Here is a 23,259-nt window from a genome sequence, read left to right on the forward strand (position 1 = left end):
TTTGTTGATCTTTTCAAAGAACCAGCTTTTGGTCTTGTTAACTCTTTCAATTGTTTTTCTATTCTCTGTTTCATTTACTTCTGCTCTAATTTTTATTATTTCTGTTCTTCGGGTGCCTGTGGGCTTCTTTTGCTGCTGTCTTTCTACTTGTTAGAGTTGTAGGCTTTATGTTTTGATTTTGGCCCTTTCTTCTTTTTGGATGTGTTCATTTATTGATGTAAATTGACCTCTGAGGACTGCTTTTGCTGTGTCCCAAAGGATCTGGGAGGATGTGTTTTCATTCTCATTTGATTCTGTGAATTTCTTTATTCCATCCTTAATTTCTCCTATAACCCAGTAGTTTTTGAGCAAGATGTTCATTTTCCACGTATTTGATTTTTCTTCTCTTGCTTTTTCTGTTGATTTCTACTTTTGTGGCTTTATGGTCAGAAAAGATGCTTTGTAATATTTTGATGTTTTGGATTCTGATAAGGCTTGCATTGTGGCCTAATAAGTGGTCTATTCTGGAGAATGTTCCATGTACGTTGGAAAGGAAAGTATACTTGGCTGCTATTGGGTGGAGTGTTCTGTGTATGTGTATGAGATCAAGTTGGTTGATTGTGGCATTTAGATGTTCCATGTCTTTATTGAGCTTCTTTCTGGATGTTCTGGTCTGCACTGAAAGTGGTGTGTTGGAGTCTTGTACTATTATAGTGGAGCTGTCTATTTCTTTTTTCAATGCTGTTAGACATTGTTTCATGTATTTTGGAGCCCTGTCAATGGATGCGTAAATATTTATTATGGTTAAGTCCTCCTGGTGTATTAAGACTTTAGTCATTATATAATGTCCTTCCTGATCCTTTGTGGTGGATTTTGCTTTAAAGTCTATTTTGTCATAGATTAATATTGCCACTCCTGCTCTTTTTTAATTGTTATTTGCTTGATATATTTTTTTCCAATCTTTAAGTTTTAGTTTGTGTCTTTGAATCTAAGGTGTGTCCCTTGTAGGCAGCATATAGACGGATGGTGTTTTTTTATCCATTCTGCCACGCTCTGTCTCTTTATTGGTGCATTTAGTCTGTTTACATTCAGCATAATTATTGATAGGTATGAGTTTAGTGCTGTCATTTTGATGTATTCTTTTGTGTGTTATTGACAGTTTCTTTGTTTCGCTTAATTTTCTGTGCTGAGTTGTTTTTCTCTATGTATTTTCTTTTCATTGTTGTTGATTTTGTATTTGTTGAGTCTTTATGTTTTCCTTGTTTTTTATTTTGATGTGTAGGATTGTCAGTTTCCTTTATGGTTACCTTAATATTTACGTCTATTTTTCTAAGTTGAAACCAGTGTTTTATTTCTTTATATTGTCTTGACTTTCTCTCCATATGAAAGTTCTATGACTACATTATTTAGTCCCTCTTTTTTGTTTTCATGTTGTCATCTTTTACATATTGACATCTCTGTTTCCCTATTTTTAGTGTTTTAGCTTTGATTTATTTTTGTGCCTTCCCTATCTGGGTTGATATCTGGTTACTCCATCCTGTGTCTTGGGTTCAACTTATTTGATGTTATTAAATTTCTAACTGAAGGACTCCCTTTCATATTTCTTGTAATTTTGGTTTGGTTATTACAAATTCCCTTAACTTCTATTTATCTGGAAATGCCCTAATTTTGTCATCATATTTGAGAGACAGTTTTGCTGGATATATCATTCTTGGCTGGCAATTTTTTTTTCCTTCAAGGCTTTATATATGTCATCCCATTGCCTTCTTGCCTGCATAGTTTCTGCTAAGTAGTCCAAGCTTAGTCTTATTGACCTTCTTTTGTAGATGACTTTTTGTTCATCCCTACCTGCTCTTAAAATTCTCTCTTTATCTTTGTGTTTGGCAAGTTTGATTATAGTATGTCTTGGTGATTTTCTTTTGGGATCTACCCTGTGTGGGGTTTGATGAGCTTCTTTGGTAGATATCGTCTCGTCTTTCACAATATCAGGGAAGTTTTCTGCCAACAAATCTTCAAAATTCTCTCTGTATTTTCTGTTATTCCCCCTCCCCCATCCCCATTCTGGTACTCCAATCACTCATAGGTCATTCCTCTTTGATAGAGTCCCATATAATTTTTAGGGTTTCTTCATTTTTTAAAATTCTTCTGATTTTTCCTCAAATAAATTGGTGTCAAATGCTTTATCTTCAGTCTCACTCATTCTGACTTCTATTGCCTGAATTCTGCTCCTATTACTTTCTATTGAGTTGTCTAATTCTGAAATGTTATTGTTAATCTTTTGGATTTCTATTTGCTGTCTCTCTACGGATTCCTGTAGCCTGTTAAATTTGTCATTGTGTTCTTGTATAACCTTCTTAAGTTCTTCTGTTTCTTTGTCTGTGTGTTCCTTGGCTTGGTCTGTGTTTTGCCTGATCTCCTACCCGATATCTTGAAGAGCTCTGTATATTAATCTTTTGAATTGTACCTCCAGTAAATCCAAGACCTTCTCTTCCTCTGGGAGATTTTTTTGTTCTTTGTTTTGATCACTTGCTGAAGCCATCATGGTCTGCCTGTTTATGTGATTTGATACTGGCTGTTGTCTCCGCGCCGTCAATAAGTTACTATATTTATTTATTTTATGTTTGCTTACTGTGTCTTAACTTCTTGTTTTGTTTTGATGTGCCCGAATAGGCTGGTCATGTGAGCTACTTTGATTATTGGTATCTTTGAAGCTTTCACTTTCTGTCACCAGGTGGTTAGAGCTTCTACTAGGTATGCGAGCCCAGGAGTCCATTTACTTTTCCTGTGTGGATTCAGCTCAGGTGCCATCAGTCACCAAGTGTGTGGTGCAGGTTCTCACCTACAGTTCTAGACTGGTGGGCCTACATAGGGGTGTTTGGAGCAGGCATAGTTATCTGGCTGCAGTAGAGAGTTATGTGCTGAGCAAAGTAGGGGTCTGATTGCTGCCTCAAGTGCCTGGGTGGAAGGCATGTCCCTGTTCCCTAGAGCTCATAGGTGGGTGGATTTTGTAGCCGGACCTTGGGTACCCAATGCTGTTGGCTGTAAGGACTGGGAGGCAACACTTATTCTTGGACTCCGGTTGTGGGTGGCTTGACAGAGTGAGTAGAGTCACCAGTCCTCAGGTCTCTGATGTGGGTAGGTGAGGATCCTACTTAACGGGCAGCGTGGTGTCAAATGTCATGATTCTGCCACTCCCCCTTAGCTGTTGCGGTTGAAAATAGGCTTCAGGTATATACCCTGTTGTACTATGCTAATGAGGGTCTACGCTGTTGAAATGGGCCCACACAAGTCTAGGCAGGGGTGAAAGGCATTCAAAGTCTGTGGACCCCTTATGCCTGTGCCTAGGCAAAGTGGCTGTGCCTGCCCTGAGGTCTCAGCTTAGGAGAGCTGGCAGATTATTTTTTCCTGTTTGTTATTTGTTAATTTGTTCCCTCTCCAAAGTGGGGATAATGGCTCGGGAGCAGGATGGGACCCTCTCCCAGCCCAGGGGGGTGCAGCAATCGCTGAAGCCAGCCTAGGACCAGAGCAGAGAGAGGAGGGGGCAGGTGAATGAGAGACGGGTACTTCCCAGAGGGGAATGTGTTTTTTTGATCCTGTGTGGTAGGTTAGACGCTGGCACTTAACTTTCGTAGATCTAGTGCTGCTTTCCCCTGGTTCCACGGGCTTGTGCAGACTCTCCACTGCTCAGTTTCTCCTCGTGTGGAAAACACGTCCTGAGAGCTACTGCTTGCCTAAGCTCATGTGTGCCAGCTGATCCAGCCTGCAGGGTCCCAGCCAGGTTGGGTCTGGAAAATTCTCGCTGCTTCTGAACTGTCTCTCCCTCCCTCTGCTACTCAGTTGGACTCCACAACCTCGTCTTTGATGTTCAGGACTCTTAGATTGTCGTATATAATCAATTCACTTGTTTTTTCAGGTCTTTGTTGTAACAGGGACCACAGGAAGCGTCTGACTACTCTGCCATCTTGGCCTTGCCTCCCAGAATTGTTCTTAATGTAACACCCTAGGAAGTTCCTACCAATCGATTGGAACTGATACATGAGATGAAATCCTCTTGCAGAATTCAACAGGAGACTCTGAAACCTCTCCAAATGTTTATAGAGCACTGCACTTGAGCCTCTAAAGAACCCTGGGTAGTTGACAGAACAGGCTTTTGTATTGTCCTTAATTTCTAGAGGGGCCCTGGTGGCACAGAGGGGCGCTGGTGGTGCAGTGGTTAAGTATTTGGTTGCTAACCAAAAGGTTGGCGGTTCGAATCTACCAGCTGCTCCTTGGAAACCCTACAGGGCCGTTCTACTCTGTCCTATAGGGTCATTATGAGTTGGAATTGACTTGACAGGCAATTTTTTTTTTTTTAATTTCTAGAAGCGGAAACTGAGGCCCAGCACCACACAGCTAGTAAAGAACAGAAAAAAAAAAAAAAAAAACCCATTGCTGTCAAGTCGATTTGGACTCATAGAGACCCTATAGGACAGAGTAAAACTGCCCCATAATTTCCAAGGCTGTAAATCTGTACGGGAGCAGACTGCCACATCTTTCTCTGGTGAAACCGTTGGTGAGTACGAACTGCCTACCTTTCGGTTACGAGCCAAATGCTTAACCACTGCACCACCAGGGCTCCTTTGAGTAAAGAACAGAACTGGCCTCTAAGTAAGATTTTCTACTTTCAAGTCTTTCCCCTCTCTTCCTGGAACAGCCATTAATTAGTAGCTAAAATAACGGAAACTAAGTTCCCTGGGTGGCACAAATGGTCTGTAGGAGACTGCTAACATAAAGGTTGGTGGTTCAAACCCACCCAGCTGCTCCATGGAAGAGAAGGCCTGGCCATCTGCTTCCATTAAGATTACGGCCAAGAAAACCCTATGGAGCAGTTCTACTCTGTAACACATGTGGTGGCCATGTGTTGGAATCAACTTGACGACAACAAAGAACACCTGAATCAACATTGCACGTGATGGAATTTGAGGCAAAACCTTGAGTTGCCTTGTTGATTCAGATGACACATTTATTGGGTCTCTATTGTCTTTATTTTCTCTCAGAAAACATCATGAAAATCTAAAGTCTCTTGTGCAATTTTCATTTAAATGGACAGATTTTATTTCTGCAGGCAATTGTAAACCCTTCCATGGAAAGCAAGGGCTTCAGCTAGTTTCTATGGCAACTTAATGTCAGAAACCTAATTCGGAACTCTTGAAATTTATTTTGAGAAACTCCTTTTTAAGGGATGGGCAAGTACATGTTGGTCTGGAATAGAGTTTTCAAGCTTTATTTTTGCTATATTGATTTATTTGTTCATGAGATAATTACCGAGCACGTCACTTGAGGTCAGACACTGTGCAAGGCACTGAGGTGTAGAGGAAAGGCCTGGTGATCTACTTCTGAAAAATCAGCTGTTAGAAAGCCTTTGGAGCACAGTTCTACTCTGATCCACGTGGAAGTGCCAGGAGTCACAATCGACTCGATGGCAAGTGACCCTGACAAGACAGAAATGACATTGGCTTGAGGTTCAGTAATTTAAGACATGTTGTAGGTGTTCCTGAGAGAGAAATTTTTTGTTGCTGGCACTAGGAAGAGTACAACGCTGGGCTTGGGGTTGTTGTTGTTGCTAGCTGCTGTCAAGTTGGTTCCGACTCCTAGTGACCTTATATATAACAGAATAAAATGTTGCCGTGCGCCATGTTCATGATCCTTGACACGTGTGAGCCCATTGTTTCGACTATTGTGTCAGTCCATCCCATTGAGGGCTTCGCTTGTCTTTGCTGACCTTCTACTTTACCAAACATCATGTCCTTTTCTAGCAATTGGTCTTTTCTGATGATGTGTCCAAAGTAAGCAAGTTGAAGTCTCGCCGTCCTTGCTTCTAAGCAGCATTCTGGTTGTTTTTCTAAGACTTTGTTTGCTCTTTTGGCACAGTCCACGGTGTATTCAGTATTCTTTGCCAACACCACAGTTCAAACACATTAGTTCTTCATCTGTGTTCCTTTTTCATTATCCCACTTTCGCATGCATATGAGGCAATTGAAAAGATGGCCACCCAGATTGTATTCCACAGAGACGAGTCCGAGGCCCCTCTCTAGATCTCTTAAGTTGTCTGCTTGTAAGCCACTGTAGGAGTCCTGGCGGCGCAATGGTTAAGCATTTGGCCGTTAACCAAAAGGTTGGAACCCTGCTGGCTCAGTGGTTAGGAGCTCGGCTGCTAACCAAAAGGTCAGCAGTTTGAATCCGCCAGCCGCTCCTTGGAAACCCTATGGGGTAGTTCTACTCTGTCCTGTAGGGTTGCTATGAGTTGGAATCGACTCAACGGCAACGGGTTTTTGGGTAAGCCACTGTATGTTTCTAATTGCAACATGGGATCTGTGCTTGTACTTTTTAAAAAACTTGAGGTCTCAAGTCCTGGCCTCATAACATTTTTTTCTGCAAATTTCAGCTTTGGGGTTGGGAATAGCGGGTCACTTTCCTCCTTTTGTATTTTTTAGTGTGTGACATTTAAGAGATAGCTGGAAAATGCCTAAGTCACGCCTTTTGTAGGAAAATCACCTCAACAGTCACATTTCTTTTGCCAAACAAGTGCTGTGTATCCATCTAGTGACAAAGACTTCATTTCTGGATTGAGGTCAGCCTCACATGTCCACAGTTTCAGAGGCTGAAAACAGACTTGCCTCAAGTGGCAGCCACAGACACCTGGCGAGCACCCCCATATGTGTTCATCTCATTTCAGCCACTGCCTTCTCTTTACTGGGACTTCAGTCTCTTCCCCACACTTAGCCAACAGTGTTCATTTGCAGAACTGAAACCTTAGTTAGGGTTTATTGAGGTTTGTTTTTTTTAAAATTGGCTGTTCCCACCCACATTCCCTCGAGATATAAATAGAAAAAAAAAAAGAGGTTTAATTAGTAAGACAAGACATTCGAGCTATGTCCACTTGATCCTTGAAAAGGAAATCTAAGAGGTTGTTACGATCGCTTTTTCAATCCTATATAAGGTAGGTCAGCAACGCGGCAAAAACACTTGTTTTTTTAATTTTTATTTATTTTTTGCTTCTTCAACGCTTTTTCCTGATTCTTCTTGGGGAGTAATCTAAAAAGGTGAGTAGCTAGTGCGCCTCCCAGACCCCAGGCTCTTTTCCCTACACGCATTCACACTAGGTTTGTGCATGCTGTGCTCTGATTTCTCTTTCCCGGTGGAGTTGACACCTGGAAGGATTTTGATCTCTGGTAGCTTGGCTTTTCATTCATTGGCTTCCCATCCTTCAGGACAGATAGAAGATAGCATCTCTTTCACAGAAAGTCTGCAACAGCCTGAACTCTATCTACCCTTTCCCGTGTGTTTGGCTGGCTGGTGTATGAAAATGCAATTGCATTTGTCACATGGTTTACTTCTGAATGGTTTGTAGATGACTCTGTAAGTGACTGATAATATAATATTCTTACAGGAAAACTGAATTGAATAGCTGTGTAGGTTACATTTTTTTATTTCTGCTTTGGAGTGTATTCAAGAGAGGGTACTGGGATCTCTTCCATATTGGGCTTTTAATTTGTATATTCTATTCTGTCACTAACACAACGCCACGCTTGCTGCTTTTTTAAAATTCTAGATAAATACATAAATGGTTTCCGTGGGCCCCAGGAGGGTGTGTCCCCCTGGATGTGCATGCCCACGCTTACTGTTGACCACATCTCATTGATTCGGTGAATAGGTGGACAATGAGCATCACAGACGTTCTCAGCGCTGATGACATTGCAGCAGCCCTGCAGGAGTGCCAAGGTAAAGGGGGATGTGAGCCCAAGAGGCAGGTATAGACTTTTCTCACCTGTTCACACCTTTGGTGAAGCAACAGAAATGAAAATGTGAACTCTGCTGAAAATTCACAAAACCAGAGAATAACACTGTTATTAATAAGATGATGAAATTATAAGGACATGAGACCACGCATGTGATTACATTTCTGTAATTGTTACTATCGAGTCAATTCTAACTCATAGCAACCCTATGGGACAGAGCAGAACTGCCCAATAAGGTTTTCAAGGCTGTAATCTTTACCGAAGCAGACTGTGGACCTTTTGGTTAGCAGCGACCAGGGCTCTTTTGTAAGGCTAAAGAACCGTATTAAAAGTGAAAAAAGACATCAGTAAATGTCATTTTGCCTCGTTGAATCCAGCGATTGCATTTTTTTTTTTTTTGCCGCCAGTCAGACCAGTGATGTTGGGATCTTGGATCCACAGTGGGCAGGAGATGGGCATGGAGGAGAGAGAACAGGAAATGGACCAAATCAACTGTAGAGCAGCCAGGGGTTGTCACAGAGCCATTTGGTCCCGGTTGACTCAAAATCTGGACCAGTAACAGCCCTTCTTTGTCCCTTAAAAAAGAAATGAAATAGGGTATCTCTGTAGCTCAGGGCTATTACGATAAGTATTTTTAATAGCCTGTGTTTTCAGCATCTTGGTCCAAATGAGCTTCAATCCAATGAGCTTCAGAATAACCTATTCTCTGTTCTTCAGACCCAGATACTTTTGAACCCCAAAAATTCTTCCAGACTTCAGGCCTCTCTAAGATGTCAGCAAACCAGGTGAAGGACGTTTTCCGGTTCATAGACAACGACCAGAGTGGATACCTGGATGAAGAAGAGCTTAAGTAAGCCTGGTCGTTAGCCTGTCTGGCATGTGGGCAGGGGGCAGCGGAGGCCAGCTTTCTTAGTATTTCTTCAACGGCCAGGCTTGATGCTAGTCGCTCAGTAAAAGCTCATCAAAGCAAAGAACATGAGTCTGCTGGTCACACATCTACCCATGCAAAATACTAACCCAGAACCCTCCATTTGAAGGTTTTTCATTGGCAAATGGACTTATCAAAAGCAAGTGAGCAACTCTTCAAAACAAAATGCCCATCATTGGTTTCTACAATGAAAGTTTCTACCTTTGCTTGCTAGCTTTTGCTTGCTAAGACCTTGAATGATTATTGCAAACAGATGATCTACTTAAAAAAAGAAAGAGTACACAAGAGATGCATAGTTTTTCAGAAAATCCCCATCAATCTTTGTTATCCTGTAGGTTTTTCCTCCAGAAGTTTGAGAGTGGTGCTAGAGAACTGACCGAGTCAGAAACCAAGTCCTTAATGGCTGCTGCAGATAATGATGGAGACGGAAAAATTGGGGCTGAAGGTATGCTCACACCTGTACATAGCATAAAACATGGTCAGGGACTGTCCGTGGGGGCTTGGGCGGTGAGATCAGACAGATGTGGGTTAAAATCCCCTTTCTTAACTGTGCTGAGCCTCAGTCTTCTTACCTGTAAAATGGGACTAAGGTGAGGTTGCAAATAATGCATGTAAAGACTCTGGCATGATGCCCGGGGATGTACCACAGAAGCTAGTTTTTCTGGCTGTTGTCTCTGAACCGAAAATGTCCCTCACCTGACTAAGGAACTAGCTAGTCCGGTGGCCAATTATCTGCAAGACACCCTGAGACCCCTTGCAAATAATGCAAGGAATTTCCACCAGTAGGAATTGAGCCCGTCTGAATACGAGGAGGATTAACTTTCTCAAGTGTGTCACCTACCAAAGACTATTAACCTGAGTAGGAAGGCCTCTTAGCTGCCAAGGGTTTAAACAAATAATTTTTATTGGACATTAGCCCATCAAGTGGACAATATTAGATAGAGAGCAAATAAGTCAGGCACCACGTATGGAGCCTGCTGTGTGCGGAGCCGTGAACTCAGACTTTAACACAATCACATGGCTGTAGGATTATTTTCGCTTGGCTTTGTCGTGTTGCTGATGGGCTTTCTAGCTACTTTGTGCATGCTAATTCAGGGGAACTGACATGTGGTCCTTCTGGTGGTGCTTAATTTCAAATTAAAAACTGCTACTTTAAATCCTTTATTTCAAAAAACGTATTCAAAATTATACCACTATAACTTACTAAAAAGAAAAAAAACAACCAAACCCGTTGCCGTCAAGTCGATTTCGACTCATAAGGACCCTATAGGATAGAGTAGAACCGCCCCATAGAGTTTCCAAGGAGCGCCTGGTAGATTTGAACTGCCGACCCTTTGGTTAGCAGCCGTAGCTCTTAACCACTACACCACCAGGGTTTTATAACTTACTAGACAGGAGATAATGCAGCTTCTATAGATAGAACTCAGAGAAATCATTTAGGTAAGGGGGATTGATTTATTTACGCATTACCACAAAAGACTTCCAAAAAGGCAAAGTTTACTGACAAATATAAAGCCAATCTCTAGTGTTCAGTTTCAATGTGTAGCATCCACACATCATATTATCACAGTCAAATCTGTGGAGGCCAGAACCTGTGTAAGGCTGAAATCTGTCAGAGAAGGAAAACTCAAATATTTCTCACTAAGAAAGAGCAATATAAAGTGGTAAGGCTGCCCCCTGGCAAAGGTGGAAAACTTGAGGGACCAGAAAAACAAGGCAGTCCCTTCGGGTTCTGGCTCTCACAGGCTTCCCTGTATTTGAGTTTTCCTTCTCTGTCAGGTTTCCTGGCTAACACGGGTTTTGCTGTATAAACATTTGGGGGCAGGGTTAGGGTTCAATATTGTTCTTAAAAACGAGAAAAGTCTGTTCAAAGTTGCACCCTATTAAATGTTTCCTAAAAATGCAACACGCAGCTACAGAAAAGGGGAAGAAAACCTCCCATCTCTGCTTTAAATCAACCAGACAAAAAAGTTAATGCTCACAGATTGTGCTAGGCCACCATACTGAAGTCATCCATGATCAGAGAGAAGTAGCCAGGCAGACAATTCTAGTACAAAGGGCTTTATTGCAACGCTGACGATGCCTGTTAAATTAGACAGCTTATGCAGAGAGATGAAACACTTTGATTGCCTTGACCTCCTGTCACCGGCACCCACTTTTTCTTCCTTTTGTGTTCTCTAAGGGGGCCGTGCCTGTCATCTGACACGTCGCTTCATCTCCTTTCCTCTTCCTTATCACTGGTTGGCCCCAGCAGGTCTTTAAAGTACTGAGCCACCTTCACGGAGTGTTTTCACCCCTTCTGTTCTAGAATTCCAGGAAATGGTGCATTCTTAAAGGCCCCAGTCTATGGAGACACAGAAAAGAGAGAAAGGGACAGGACAGACAGCTGGAAGACCTCCAAAGCCCCAGGAATGGGACCCATCCCCACACCCCCGCACCCTACCCTAATGTATTTATCAATTTCCCCTGATAAGCGTCTGCAATTGGCTTGTTGTTTGCGTGAGGTGATAAGACAGCCATTGGTGACTTTTTTGGTGGTGGGTATGCCCTGATGACTTCTGTAAGGCCCTCAGCAGACAATGCCTTTAAAAAAAGCATCCAATAAAGACACGGTTCTCATCATCTGTGGCTGTGTGGGTGTGTTTTTTCTCAGCAAGGTTCAGGGATGAAAGCAATTTGAAAACCAAGGGCTTGTGGAAAGAAGTTTGGTCCTACCAAGCGCTGAGCAAGCCACACTGGTTTTGGGCACCAGTGAACAGGGTGACCAGGTTTTTTTTTTTTAAAAAAAGGTCACAAATTAAATGGCATTGTCACCGTAGGATTTTCTCAGTCAATCATCTGCCTCTGAAATTAATAGAAAGAGATTTTGGCCAGCATAAAATCTGCTACTGGATGTCAGATTGTCATAAGAGAGATTTCAGTAAAAGCAAACTGTCTAAGACAGAATTAAGGTTGAGACTAAGTCGTTGCTATTGAGCCTGCTCTGACTCATGGCGACCTTATAAATAACTGAATGAAATGTGGCCCAGTTTTGCTCCATCTTCATGATCGTTGGTATGTTTCAGTCCATTATTGTGGACACCGTGTATTTTGAGTGCCTTCCAAACTAGCGGGCTTTTCTTCCAGCAGTATACTGGACAATCTGTGTGATCCATAACGTTTTCATTGGCTAATTTTTGGAAGTAGATCAGGCCTTCCTTCCTAGGCTGTCTTAGTCTGGAAGCTGTGCTGAAACCTGTCCACCGTGGGTGACCCTGCTGGCATTTGAAATACCAGTGGCATAGCTTCCAGCATCACAGCAACACACTAGCCACTGCAGTATGACAGAATGACAGACGGGTGGTGGTTATATGGGCTATAGAGCAAAGGAAAATTGCTGCACTAAACCAGTTGCCCTTGACTCCGACTCATGGCGACCCCATGTGTATTGAGAAGAACGGAGCTCCGTAGGGCTTTTCTTTTCTTTTCTTTTTTAAACTGTTGTAGTTTAAATGAAGTTTACATTTCAAGTTAGTCTCCCATACAAAATTTTATACATACATTGTTATGCGACCCTAACTGCTCACCCCATTCTGCAACAGCACACTCTTCCTTTCCACCCGATACAGCATGTCCATTCAACCAGCTCCTAACCCTCTCTGCCTTCCCATCTCACCTCCAGACAGAAGCTGCCTGTTTAGACTCTTCTATCTACGTGAGCTAAGAAGCACACTCCTCACAAGTATCACTTTATGTCCCACAGTCCACTCCAATCCCTGTCTGAAGAGTTGGCCTCATAAATTGTTTTCGTTCTTCTGGGCTGATAGAGAATCCAGGGGCCATGCTTTCTGGGGTATCTCCAGTCTCAGTCAAACCATTATCTGTGGGGCTTTTCAATGGCTGATTTTTCAGAAGCAAATCAACAGGCCTTTCTTCTGAAGTACCTCTGGGTGGACTCGAACTTCTAACGTTTCGGTTAGCAGCCAAGTGTATTAACCATTTGCACCACATAGGGACTCCATTACTATGCTAATTTACTGTAAACAGACCCATTTTCAAGCTTTTTTTTTCTTCTTCTTTAGAAAAACAAGCTATTAGAGACTTGCCTGTTCTCACCCAATGTCCTGTCACCTCCCCCTTCCCTTCATCACCCACTACTTTCCTGGCACTCACCTGATACCACTTAGATACACCTAGCATTGCCCTAACATTTGAGGCTAACCTCAGGGGTCCTGTTACAGGGTTTTCACTACGATTGGGAAATCTCCAGCCAGGAAATTCTCATTAGGCTGGCTTCCAGGTGGCAGGCTAAAGATGGTATCTCTGGCTGACCCTGAGAGTTGAGGACGTATAAGAGTAATTAAAGCATTTTCCTGGGAGCTTGTTCAAAGTCTCACAGTTTTCACCCAAACCCCAAACTTACAAAGTCCTGGGCTCTCTCATCTTGCTTCCCCCACACTAAATACCTTAGTGACTTTTGAATCCCTGTTTTTTTTTTTTTTTTTTAATATTTATTTTATTTTTGATGAAAGTGTACCGAGCAAAACACGCACCCATTCAACAATTTCTGCACATACAGTTCAGTGACATTGGTTACATTCTTCACTTTGGGTCAACCATCTCACTGTTTCTATTTAAACTGTTTCACCACCTTTAACTTAGATTCACTGCCCCTCCTGTCTTCTCCTATATACTATAGATTTACAGTCGTCAATTTGGTCTCACACATATAATCTTTTAAGAGAGCACAATTCTCAAGGCATACGTTCTTTACTAATTGAGCTAAACTATTGTTTAGTCTAAAGATGACTTCAGGGGATGTTGCCGTTGTTGTTGTTAGGTGCCATCGAGTTGGCTCTGACTCATAGCAACCCTATGTACAACAGAACGCAACACTGTCCGGTCCTGTGCCATCCTCACAATCATTGTCACCCTTTAGCCCATTGTTGCAGTCACTGTGTCAACCTGTCTCGTTGAGGGTCTTCCTATTTTTTGCTGGTCCTCCACTTTACCAAGCGTGACGTCCTTCCCCATGGACTGATCCCTCCTGATAACAGGTCCAAAGTATGTGAGACGTAGTCTCGCCATCCTTGCTTCTAAGGAGCAGTCTGCTTGTACTTCTTCCAAGACAGATTTGTTCATTTTTTTGGCAGTCCATGGTATATTCAATATTCTTTGCCAACACCACAATTGAAAGGCCTCAACTCTTCCTCGGTCTTCCTTATTCATCGGTCAGCTTTCATATGCATATGAGGCAATTGAAAACACCATGGCTTGGGTCAGGTGCGCCTTAGCCTTCAAGGTGACATCTTTGCTTTTTAACACATTAAAAAGGCATTTTGCAGCAGATTTGCCCAATGCAATGTGTCATTTGATTTATTGACTGCTGTCAAGTAGAACGAAATCCTTGACAAATTCAGTCTTTGTTTATCATAATGTTGCTTATTGGTCCAGTTGTGAGGATTTTTGTTTTCTTTATGTTGAGGTGTAATCCATACTGAAGGCTGTGGTCTTTGATCTTCATCAGAAAGTGCTTCAGTTCCTCCTCACTTCCAGCAAGCAAGGTTGTGTCATCTGCATATCACAGGTTGTTAATGAGTCTCCCTCCAATCCTGATGCCCCGTTCTGCTTCATATAGTTCAGCTTCTCAGACTATTTGCTCAGTATACAGACTGAGTAGGTATGGTGACAAGATACAACCCTGACGCACACCTTTCCTGATTTTAAACCACGCAATATCCCCTTGTTCTGTTCGAATGACTACCTCTTGGTCTATGTACACGTTCCTCATGAGCACAGTTAAGTGTTCTGGAATTCCCATTCTTCGTGATGTTATCCATAATTTACCATGATCCTCACAGTCTCATGCCTTTGCTTAGTCAATGAAACACAGGTAAACATCTTTCTGGTATTCTCTGCTTTCAGCCAGGATCCATCTGCCATCAGCAATGACATCCCTGATTCCACATCCTCTTCTGAATCCAGCTTGAATTTCTGGCCGTTTCCTGTCGATACACTGCTGCAGCAGCTTTTAAACAATCTTCAGTAAAATTTTACTTGCATATGACATTAATGGTATGGTTTGATAATTTCCGCATTCATTTGGATCATCTTTCTTGGGAACAGGCATAAATATGGATCTCTTCCAGTTGGTTGGCCAGGTAGCTGTCTTCCAAATTCCTTGGCATAGACGAGTGAGCATTTCCAGTTTTGGTTAAAGGTTTGAAGAATATCTCAGAGCAAAATTTTTATGGGTTCCTCTAGTCTTGGTGGAGCCAGTAAGTCTGGAATCTTTAAGAATCTGAAATTCCATTTCACATTTCTCTCCCTTTTGATCAGGGTCCATCTATCGTGGCTGTGAGCAAAATGTTCGGTAGCGGTAGCTGGGCACCATCTAGTTCTTCTGGTCTCATGATAGAGGAGGCAGTAGTTCATGGAAGGAATGAGTCTATCTTCTTCTCTGTGAATCCCTGCTTTTTAAGAAGCTCATGTTAAAGCAGTTTTCAAAGTTAAAAACAAGCTCGTTGTTGTTGAGACGATTCCAACTAATAGAGACTTCATAGGACAGAGAAGAACTGCCCCGTAGGGTTTCCAAGGAGGGGCTGGTGGATTTGAACTACCAACCTTTTTGTTAGCAGCTGAGCTTTTAACCACTGTGCCACCAGGGCTCCAGTTTTATGGGGCACATAATAAAAGAGAGGCTCAAGACGACTTTAGGGGGACAGGGATTGACATTCTTTTTTAATACATTTTATTTTTTAGAGCAGTTTTAGGTTTATAGAAAAACTGTAAGGAAAGTACAGAGAGTTCCCGTAAGCCCCTTCTCCTCCCTGCACAGTTTCCCCTATGGGTCACTATTTTTATTTTAAGAATCATGCATTTATTTTAATATGCATTAGAAACAAGAAAACTAACACAAACGTGATTTGAATATTACTGCTTAGAAAGAGGCTAAAGAGAATACAGGGTTTTTGAAAGTACATCCATTTGAAGAAGAATATTAAGTAATAGTAGAGATGGTATTTGGGTCAACAAAAACCATGGTTTTCAAATGATTCAAAGTTCAGGAATACAATTTTAAAATGAAGAACTCTTTGGGGAGGGTCAAAGAATGAAACTATTTTTGTAGCAGTCTCTCCTGTCTCCTCTCCCTGCACACACCTGCATCCTCATTCTCTACTTACTCATCCCCAAAATGTGCCCCATTCTGGCAGGCATCAGGCTTGTCCCTCATACCACTAGCTTCCCCTGGTGTGCAAATGTCTGCTGGATGCATTTGTGAATCCCTCGGAACACAAACAACAAGAGGGCCTTCCTGCTCCCTGCTGATGGCCTATTGTTGCTGTTGTTGGGAGCCTGTGAGTTGATTCCGACTCATACAGACCCCATGTGATAGAGTAGAATTGTCCCATAGAGTTTCCTAGGCTATAATCTTTATGGGAGCAGATCTCCAGGTCTTTTCTCCTGTGGAGCTTCTGGGTAGATTCCAACCGCTGACCTTTCCGATAGTAGCCGAGCACTTAACCTCTGCAACATTGAGCTCCTTTTACTGATGACCTAAGAACCTTGACGGAGCCCTGATGGTGCAGTGGTTAAGAGGTATGGCTGCTAACCAAAAAAAAAAAAAAAAAAGTCAGTTGCTAACCAAGAGGTCGGCAGTTCGAATCCACTAGCCGCCCTTTGGAAATCCTATGGGGTAGTTCTACTCTGCCCTATAGGGTCGCTGTGAGTCAGAATCATCTCAGCGGCAATGGGTTTGGGTTTTTTTTTTCTTTTTAAGAGCCTTGATGCTTGAAACAATCTGTATTTTGCCTCTGGCCACCATACCCCCCACACAGGTGCTCTGAACTTTCAGTTACTTTCGTTTTCATTCCACTAGGTGGCTCAGGACCGGGAAACGTCTCATTCTGTTACACATAAGGTTGCCTTGAGGCGGCAACTAACAACAGCGCTCCCCAGCTAAGGGCTCTTACCCTACCACAGTTCTAAGCAGGAGCTAACTCTAAGTGATCCTGGAGCACTCTGTCATGGGCTTCTGGCCACCAGAAGCCTCAGAGAAGGACTGTAACCAGTTGACAATGCTTTTAAAATAATGATTGTGAGCTTTTGTCTCTGTGCCCCATCACCCATGGGAGCAGCAAAGATCACCTCACCCTAAATCTAGGTTGAGGTCATGGGTTTTTCTCATTTCTTTCTGTTACCCAGGAGGGCACCCGTATAGGGATAATGGCTGGAGGGAACCCTGTGTCACTGAATCTTACTGATGTTCTGTTGTGGGGCAAAGGCTTTAGGACGAATGTATAAAAAGGTATAAAATGTCACAGTTTCCCCCTAGCTAGAGCTATTGAGAGGTTATTCATGAGTTTTGTTCATTTTTGTCCATTTCAAACACATTGTTATTTTTTCCAACGCTGTCTTGTTCTTGTTGTGTGCCATTGAGTTATTCCGACTCACAGAAACCCCATGTGACAGAGAACTGCCCCATATGGTTTCCTAGGGAGCTGCTGGGTGGATTCAAACCCCCAACCTTTTGGTTAGCAGCCAATCACTTAACCATTGCGCCACCAGGGCTCCTTAACCCAGCCTTAGAGACTTAATTTCAGTCACATATACTGTCAGTAGACAATAACTAGCCATAAAAAGGAGCCATCTTTCCATATTTAGCACCCAAAAACTATCAAGTTGTATGTTCAGCTTAAATAAAACGCAATAATCTTGTCTTTGTTCATACCAATTTTTTAAAAAACAGTTTTATTGAGAAGTAATTTACATACCATACAATTCACCCATTTAAAGTATGCAATTCAATGGCTTTTAGTATATTTATGGAATTGTGCATTATCACAATCAATTTTAGAACATTTTCTTCACCTCAGAAAGAAACCATGTACCCTTTAGCTATCACTCCCCTATCCCTTCCCAACCCTTAAGCAACTACTAATCTACTTTCTGTCTATAGATTTCCCTGTTCTGGACATTTCATATGAATGGAATCATATAATATGTGATCTTTTGTAACTGACATTCTTTCACTCAGGAGCTCAGTTTAGAGCTATGGCTGCTAAGCAAAAGGTTGGCAGCTTGAATCCACCAGCCACTCCTTGGAAACCCTATAGGGCAGTTCTACTCTGTCCTATAGGGTCTCTATGAGTCAGAATAGGCTCAACGGCACCGGGTTTGATTTTGGTTTTGGTCTTTCACTCGGCATCATGTTTTCAAGGTTCATCTATGTTGTAGCATGTATCAATACTTTACTCCTTTTTATAGCCAAGTAATATTCCATTGTAACGCATACCAATTTTTAATTATGCTGTTTGGATTTTGTTTAATTATGTTGTTTGGATTTTGTTCTATAAGGTGTTCTCCTTGTGGGGGGGGCAGTGTCATTCCACCCCTGAGTGGAGGTCACAACTCTGAGGGCGTTTGTGCATATTTGTTCATTAGCACTTTTTGAATTTTTTTGTTATTTTCCTAAGTTCAGTTTTTGTAGAAACATTAGCATTTCTAAAACTTTGGTGGTGACTGTAGTGGGAAAACAAAAAACATTTTCAAAAATTACCTGAGTTTAGTCATTATATAAAGTTCATACAAACCAAACCAAGCCAGTTGCCGTGGAGTGGATTCTGACTCACGGCGACCCCATGTGTTTCACAGTAGAACTGTGCTCCACGGAGTTTTCGATGGTTGATTTTTTTGGAAGTAGATCACCAGGCCTTTCTTCTTTTTATTGTGCTTTAGGTGAAAGTTTACAGAGCAAATTAGTTTCCCGTTCGACAGTTTATACATAGAGTGTTTCATGACCTTAGCTTCATTCCCAACAATGAGTCAGCACTCTCCCCATTTCTGCCCTGGGTTCCCCATTTTCCTTTGTCTTGATGTTGTACCCCTTCTTGCCTTCTAACCTTTGCTTTTGGGCAGATAATGCCCTTCTGATCTCGTATAATTGATCGTTCTAAGGAGTATGTTCCTCTTGAGTGTTATTGTTTATCTTATGTGTTTGTCTATTTTTTGGCTGGGAGGTAGACTCCAGGAATAGCTTCATTTCCAGTCTCCGTCAGACCAATAAGCCTGGTCTTTTTGTGAATTTGATTTTTTGTTCTGCAATTTTCTCCCGCTCTGTCCAGGACCTCTGTTGTGATCCCGGTCAAAGCGGTTGGTAGTGGTAGCTGGGCACCATCTATTTCTGGTTTCAGGGTCATGTAGGCTGTGGTTCATGTGGTCCATTAGTCTTTTGGACTAATTGCTCCCTTGAGTCTTTGGTCTTCTTCACTTCCCTTTGCTCTGGATGGGAAGAGACCAATAGCTGTATCTTAGATAGCCGCTCGCAAGCTTTTAAGACTTCAGATGCTACTCACCAAAGTAGGATGCAGAACAGTGTCTTTATGTACTACATCAGGTGTTTCTTCTGAGGCACCTTGAGTGGATTCAAACCTCCAATCTTTTGGTTAGCAGCCAGCAAGTTAGCCATTGGGGCCACCCAGGATGCCAAAGTTCATGCAAAGCAATTCATTTAAAAAGGGTTCTATTCCCAGTATTATAAGAACTTAAGAAAAGGTTTAAACACAGAAGAAAACACTATTTGATGGTTACACGGGGCGGGGGGGAGTGGTATTCACTAACTAGATAGTAGACAAGAATTATCTTAGGTGAAGGGAAGGACAGCACACACTACAGGGGAAGTCAGCACAACTGGACTAAACCAAAAGCTAAGAAGTTGCCTGAATACAATCAAACACTTTGAGGGACAGAGTAGCAGGGGTGGGGGCCTGGGAACCATGGTTTCAGGGGACATTTAGGTCAATTGGCATAACAAAACTTATTAAGAAAATGTTTTGCATCCTGCTTTGGTGAGAGGCATCTGTGGTCTTAAAAGCTTGCAAGCAGCCATCTAAGATGCATCAATTGGTCCCAACCACCTGGAATAAAGGAGAATGAAGAACACCAAAGACATAAGGACAGTATTAGCCCAAGAGACAGAAAGGGCCATGTAAACCAGAGACTTCATCAGCCTGAGACCAGAAGAACTAGATGGTACCCAGCTACCACCAATGACCACTCTGACAGGGAACACAGCAGAAAGTCCTGGATGGAGCAGGAGAAAGGTGGGGTGCAGAACTCAAATTCTAGTAGGAAGACCAGACTTAATGGTCTGACTGAGACTGGAGAAACCCTGGAAAGCATGGCCCCCAGATTCTCTATCAGCCCAGAACTAAAACCATTCCTGAGGCCAACTCTTCAGACAAAGATTGGACTGTACTATGACATAAAATGATACTCGTCAAGAGTGTGCTTCTTAGCTCAAGTAGAAACATGAGACTAAATGGGCAGCTTCTGTCCAGAGGTGAGATGAGAAGGCAGAGAGGGTTAGGAGCTGGTTGAATGGACATGGGAAACCAGGGGTAGAAAGGAGGAGTGTGCTGTCACAGTATGGGAAGTGCAACTAGGGTCACATAACAATGTATGTATAAATTTTTGTATAAGAGACTAACTTGAAATGTAAACTTTAACTTAAACTACAACAATAAACAAAAAAATAAAAATAAAAAGGCTTCTATTCAATATGTATCTCACAGAAAAGACCAAAAGGATAGATAGCAAAAGGTTCACAGTAATTACCTTCAGCTGGTAGGATTACAGAAGAATGAGATACGACTGAGTCTTTTTCAAAAGTGGAGCATAGTAACTAGAGAAAATGAAGAACAGAGATGTAAAATTAACCCAATTATTATCCCTAAGCCAAAGCAGCAATAAATTCTGATTTTAACAACTTTCATGCAAAGAATGTGCCCAACACTCAAATTAATGAAAGCCCTGCATACTCCTCTGTTCCTGAAATTTTTTCTCATTTTTTGACTCATTTGTATTTTTATATAGGAGGAAAATTTAAAATATAACATTTAACCAAAACCAAACCCGTTGCCATCAAGTCAACTCTGACTCATGGTGGAGTAGAACTGCTCCAAAGGGTGTTCTCAGCTATAACTCTTCTTTTTTTTTTTTTTAAATATACTATAGATGAAGGTTTACAGAGAAAATTAGTTTCTCATTAAACAATTAATACACATATCGTTTTGTGACATTGGTTGCCAACTCCATGACATGTCAACACTCTCCCCTTCTCCACTTTGGTCTCCTCGTTCTTAGCTTTCCTGCCCCTTCTGCCTTCTCGTCCTTGCCCCTGGGCTGGTGTGCCCATTTAGTCTCATTTTGTTTTATGGGTCTGTCTAATCTTTGGCTGAAGGATGAACTTCAGGAACGACTTCAGCACTGACTTAAAGGGTGTCTGGTGGCCATACTCACAGAGTTTCTCCAGTCTCTGTCAGACCATTAAGTCTGGTCTTTTTTTGTGAGCTAGAATTTTGTTCTACATTTTTCTCCAGCTCTGTCTGGGACCCTCTGTTGTGATCCCTGTCAGAGCGGTCGGTGGTGGTAGCTGAGCATCATCCAGTTGTGCTGGATTAATTCAGGTGGAGGCTGTGGTAGTTTTGGTCCATTAGTCCTTTGGACTAATCTTTCCCTTGTGTCTTTGGTTTTTTTCATTTTCCCTTGCTCCAGACAGGGTGAGACCAGCGAAGTATCTTAGATAACGACTCACAAGCTTTCAAGACTCCAGATGCTACTCAGCAAAGTAGGATGTAGAACATTTTCTTTATAAAATATGTTATGCCAGTTGAGCTAGATGTTCCCGGGACCATGGTTCCCACATTGGCTGTAATCATGGCTTTATTTAGACTATTTTTACTTAATTATTAATTATAATTTCAGCTTACACTGAGACCAGAAGAACTAGATGGTGCCTGGCTACCACCAATGACTGCCCTGACAGGGAACACAACAGAGAGGCCCTGATGGAGCAGAAGAAAGGTGGGGTGCAGAACTAAAATTCTAGTATGAAGACCAGACTTAATGGTCTGACTGAGACTGGAGGAACTCCGGAAAGCACGGCCCCCAGATTCTCTATCAGCCCAGAACTAAAACAATTTCTGAGGCCAACTCTTCAGACAAAGATTGGACTGGACTGTAGGACATAAAGTGATACTCGTGAGGAGTGTGCCTCTTAGCTCAAGTAGATGCAAGAGACTAAATGGGCAGCTTCTGTCCAGAGGTGAGATGGGAAGGCAGAGAGGGTCAGGAGTTGGTTGAATGGACATGGGAAATCAGGACTGGAAAGGAGGAGTGTGTTGTCACAGTTTGGGGAGAGCAATTAGGATCCCATAACAATGTACGTATAAATTTTTGTATGGGGGACTAACTTAAAATGTAAACTTTCACTTAAAACTACAACAATAAACAAAAATTTAAAAAAAATTTTCAGCTTACAGTTTGGCATGTTGTCGTTTGCCATCAGGTTGGCTCTGACTCATGGTGACTCTGCATATAGGGGAACAAAGCATTGCCTGGCCCTGAGCCATCCTCACCGTCATTGGTCTGCTCAAGCCCACGGTTGCAGCCACTGTGTATTTTGAGTGCCTTCCAACCTAGGGGGCTCATCTTCCAGCACTATACTAAACAATATTCTGTTGTGATTCATAGCATTTTCATTGGCTAATTTTTGGAAGTAGATTGCCAGGCCTTTCTTCCTACCCTGTCTTAGTCTGGAAGCTCTGCTGAAACTTGTCCACCAGGTTTTCAAAATACTGGTGACATAGCTTCCAGCATTATAGCAACGTGCAAGCCACGACAGTATGACAAACTCGCAGACAGGTGGTGGGTAGTTTGGCACAGTAGTTGATAATTTGATGAAATGTGATCTCAAAGCCAGCTTCGTGAATGTGCTTAATTGTTGAGACTAATAAGAATTATTAAACTACTCCAAATACTATCTACTATTTGCTTCGCATCTGCACATTAGAAGCCCCGGTGGTTCAGTGGTTAAAGCGCTCGGCTGCTAACTGAAAGGTTGGCAGATTGAACCCACCAGCTACTCCACAGGAGAAAGATGTGGCTGTCAGCTTCCTTAAAGATAACCGCCTTGGAAATCTTATGGGACAGTTCTACTCTGTCCTATAGGGTCGCTATGAGTTGGAATCAACTTGACAGCAACATTTGCATGTTATTAAAAGTTTATAAGATTTTTAAACATAAGGGTCTTCAAAGTAGTCCTTTGTAGCTCAAAAAAAAAAAAAGTGTAACAAAACAGTGAAGATGTGAAATGCTTGTCTATTTGTTCAGGTTTACAAGCATCATAGTTAATTGTGTTTAACGACTACAGTTTAATTCTGTGTAATGAGTCTTAGGAATCCAATTTCAAGCCAAAACCTATCTGAGATCTCTTCTGCTACCGTTAAGGTGAGGTGTCACATTGCAAACACTTAAGAGGACAGATGAAATTGGAATCACCAGGACAGTTTCCACCTGGCCTGTTAATTTATTCACCAGAAAGACTATCATTTACATAACATTTTAACTGTTTTCAGAAAGTCACCTTTTTGTATTATGCTGAGTGAATTTAGTCAGTTGCAAAAGGACAAATATTGCATAAGACCACGATTATAAGAACTTAGGAAAAGGTTTAAACACAGAGGAAAACATTCTTTGTTGGTTACGAGGGTGGGCAGGGAGGGAGGGGTATTCACTAACTAGAAAGTAGACAAG

The 23,259-nt window shown here is 42.0% G+C and overlaps 1 protein-coding gene across 1 annotated transcript in view; it reads left to right on the plus strand.

Annotated features, from left to right (window-relative positions):
• The window catches only part of LOC101353761 (oncomodulin), a 28,034-nt gene extending 16,916 nt beyond the window's left edge, over positions 1 to 11,118 (plus strand). The window contains exons 2-5 of the mRNA XM_004380814.2: positions 7,673 to 7,740; positions 8,475 to 8,607; positions 9,021 to 9,130; positions 10,994 to 11,118. Coding sequence (XP_004380871.1) covers positions 7,680 to 7,740; positions 8,475 to 8,607; positions 9,021 to 9,130; positions 10,994 to 11,019 — 330 coding nt within the window. The 5' untranslated portion in view covers positions 7,673 to 7,679 and the 3' untranslated portion in view covers positions 11,020 to 11,118. The remainder of the gene's footprint in view (positions 1 to 7,672; positions 7,741 to 8,474; positions 8,608 to 9,020; positions 9,131 to 10,993) is intronic.
• The last annotated feature ends 12,141 nt before the right edge of the window (positions 11,119 to 23,259 follow it).

This window comes from Trichechus manatus, unplaced genomic scaffold, assembly GCF_000243295.1.
Source record: "Trichechus manatus latirostris isolate Lorelei unplaced genomic scaffold, TriManLat1.0 scaffold00077, whole genome shotgun sequence".
NCBI classification, from domain to species: Eukaryota; Metazoa; Chordata; class Mammalia; order Sirenia; family Trichechidae; genus Trichechus; species Trichechus manatus.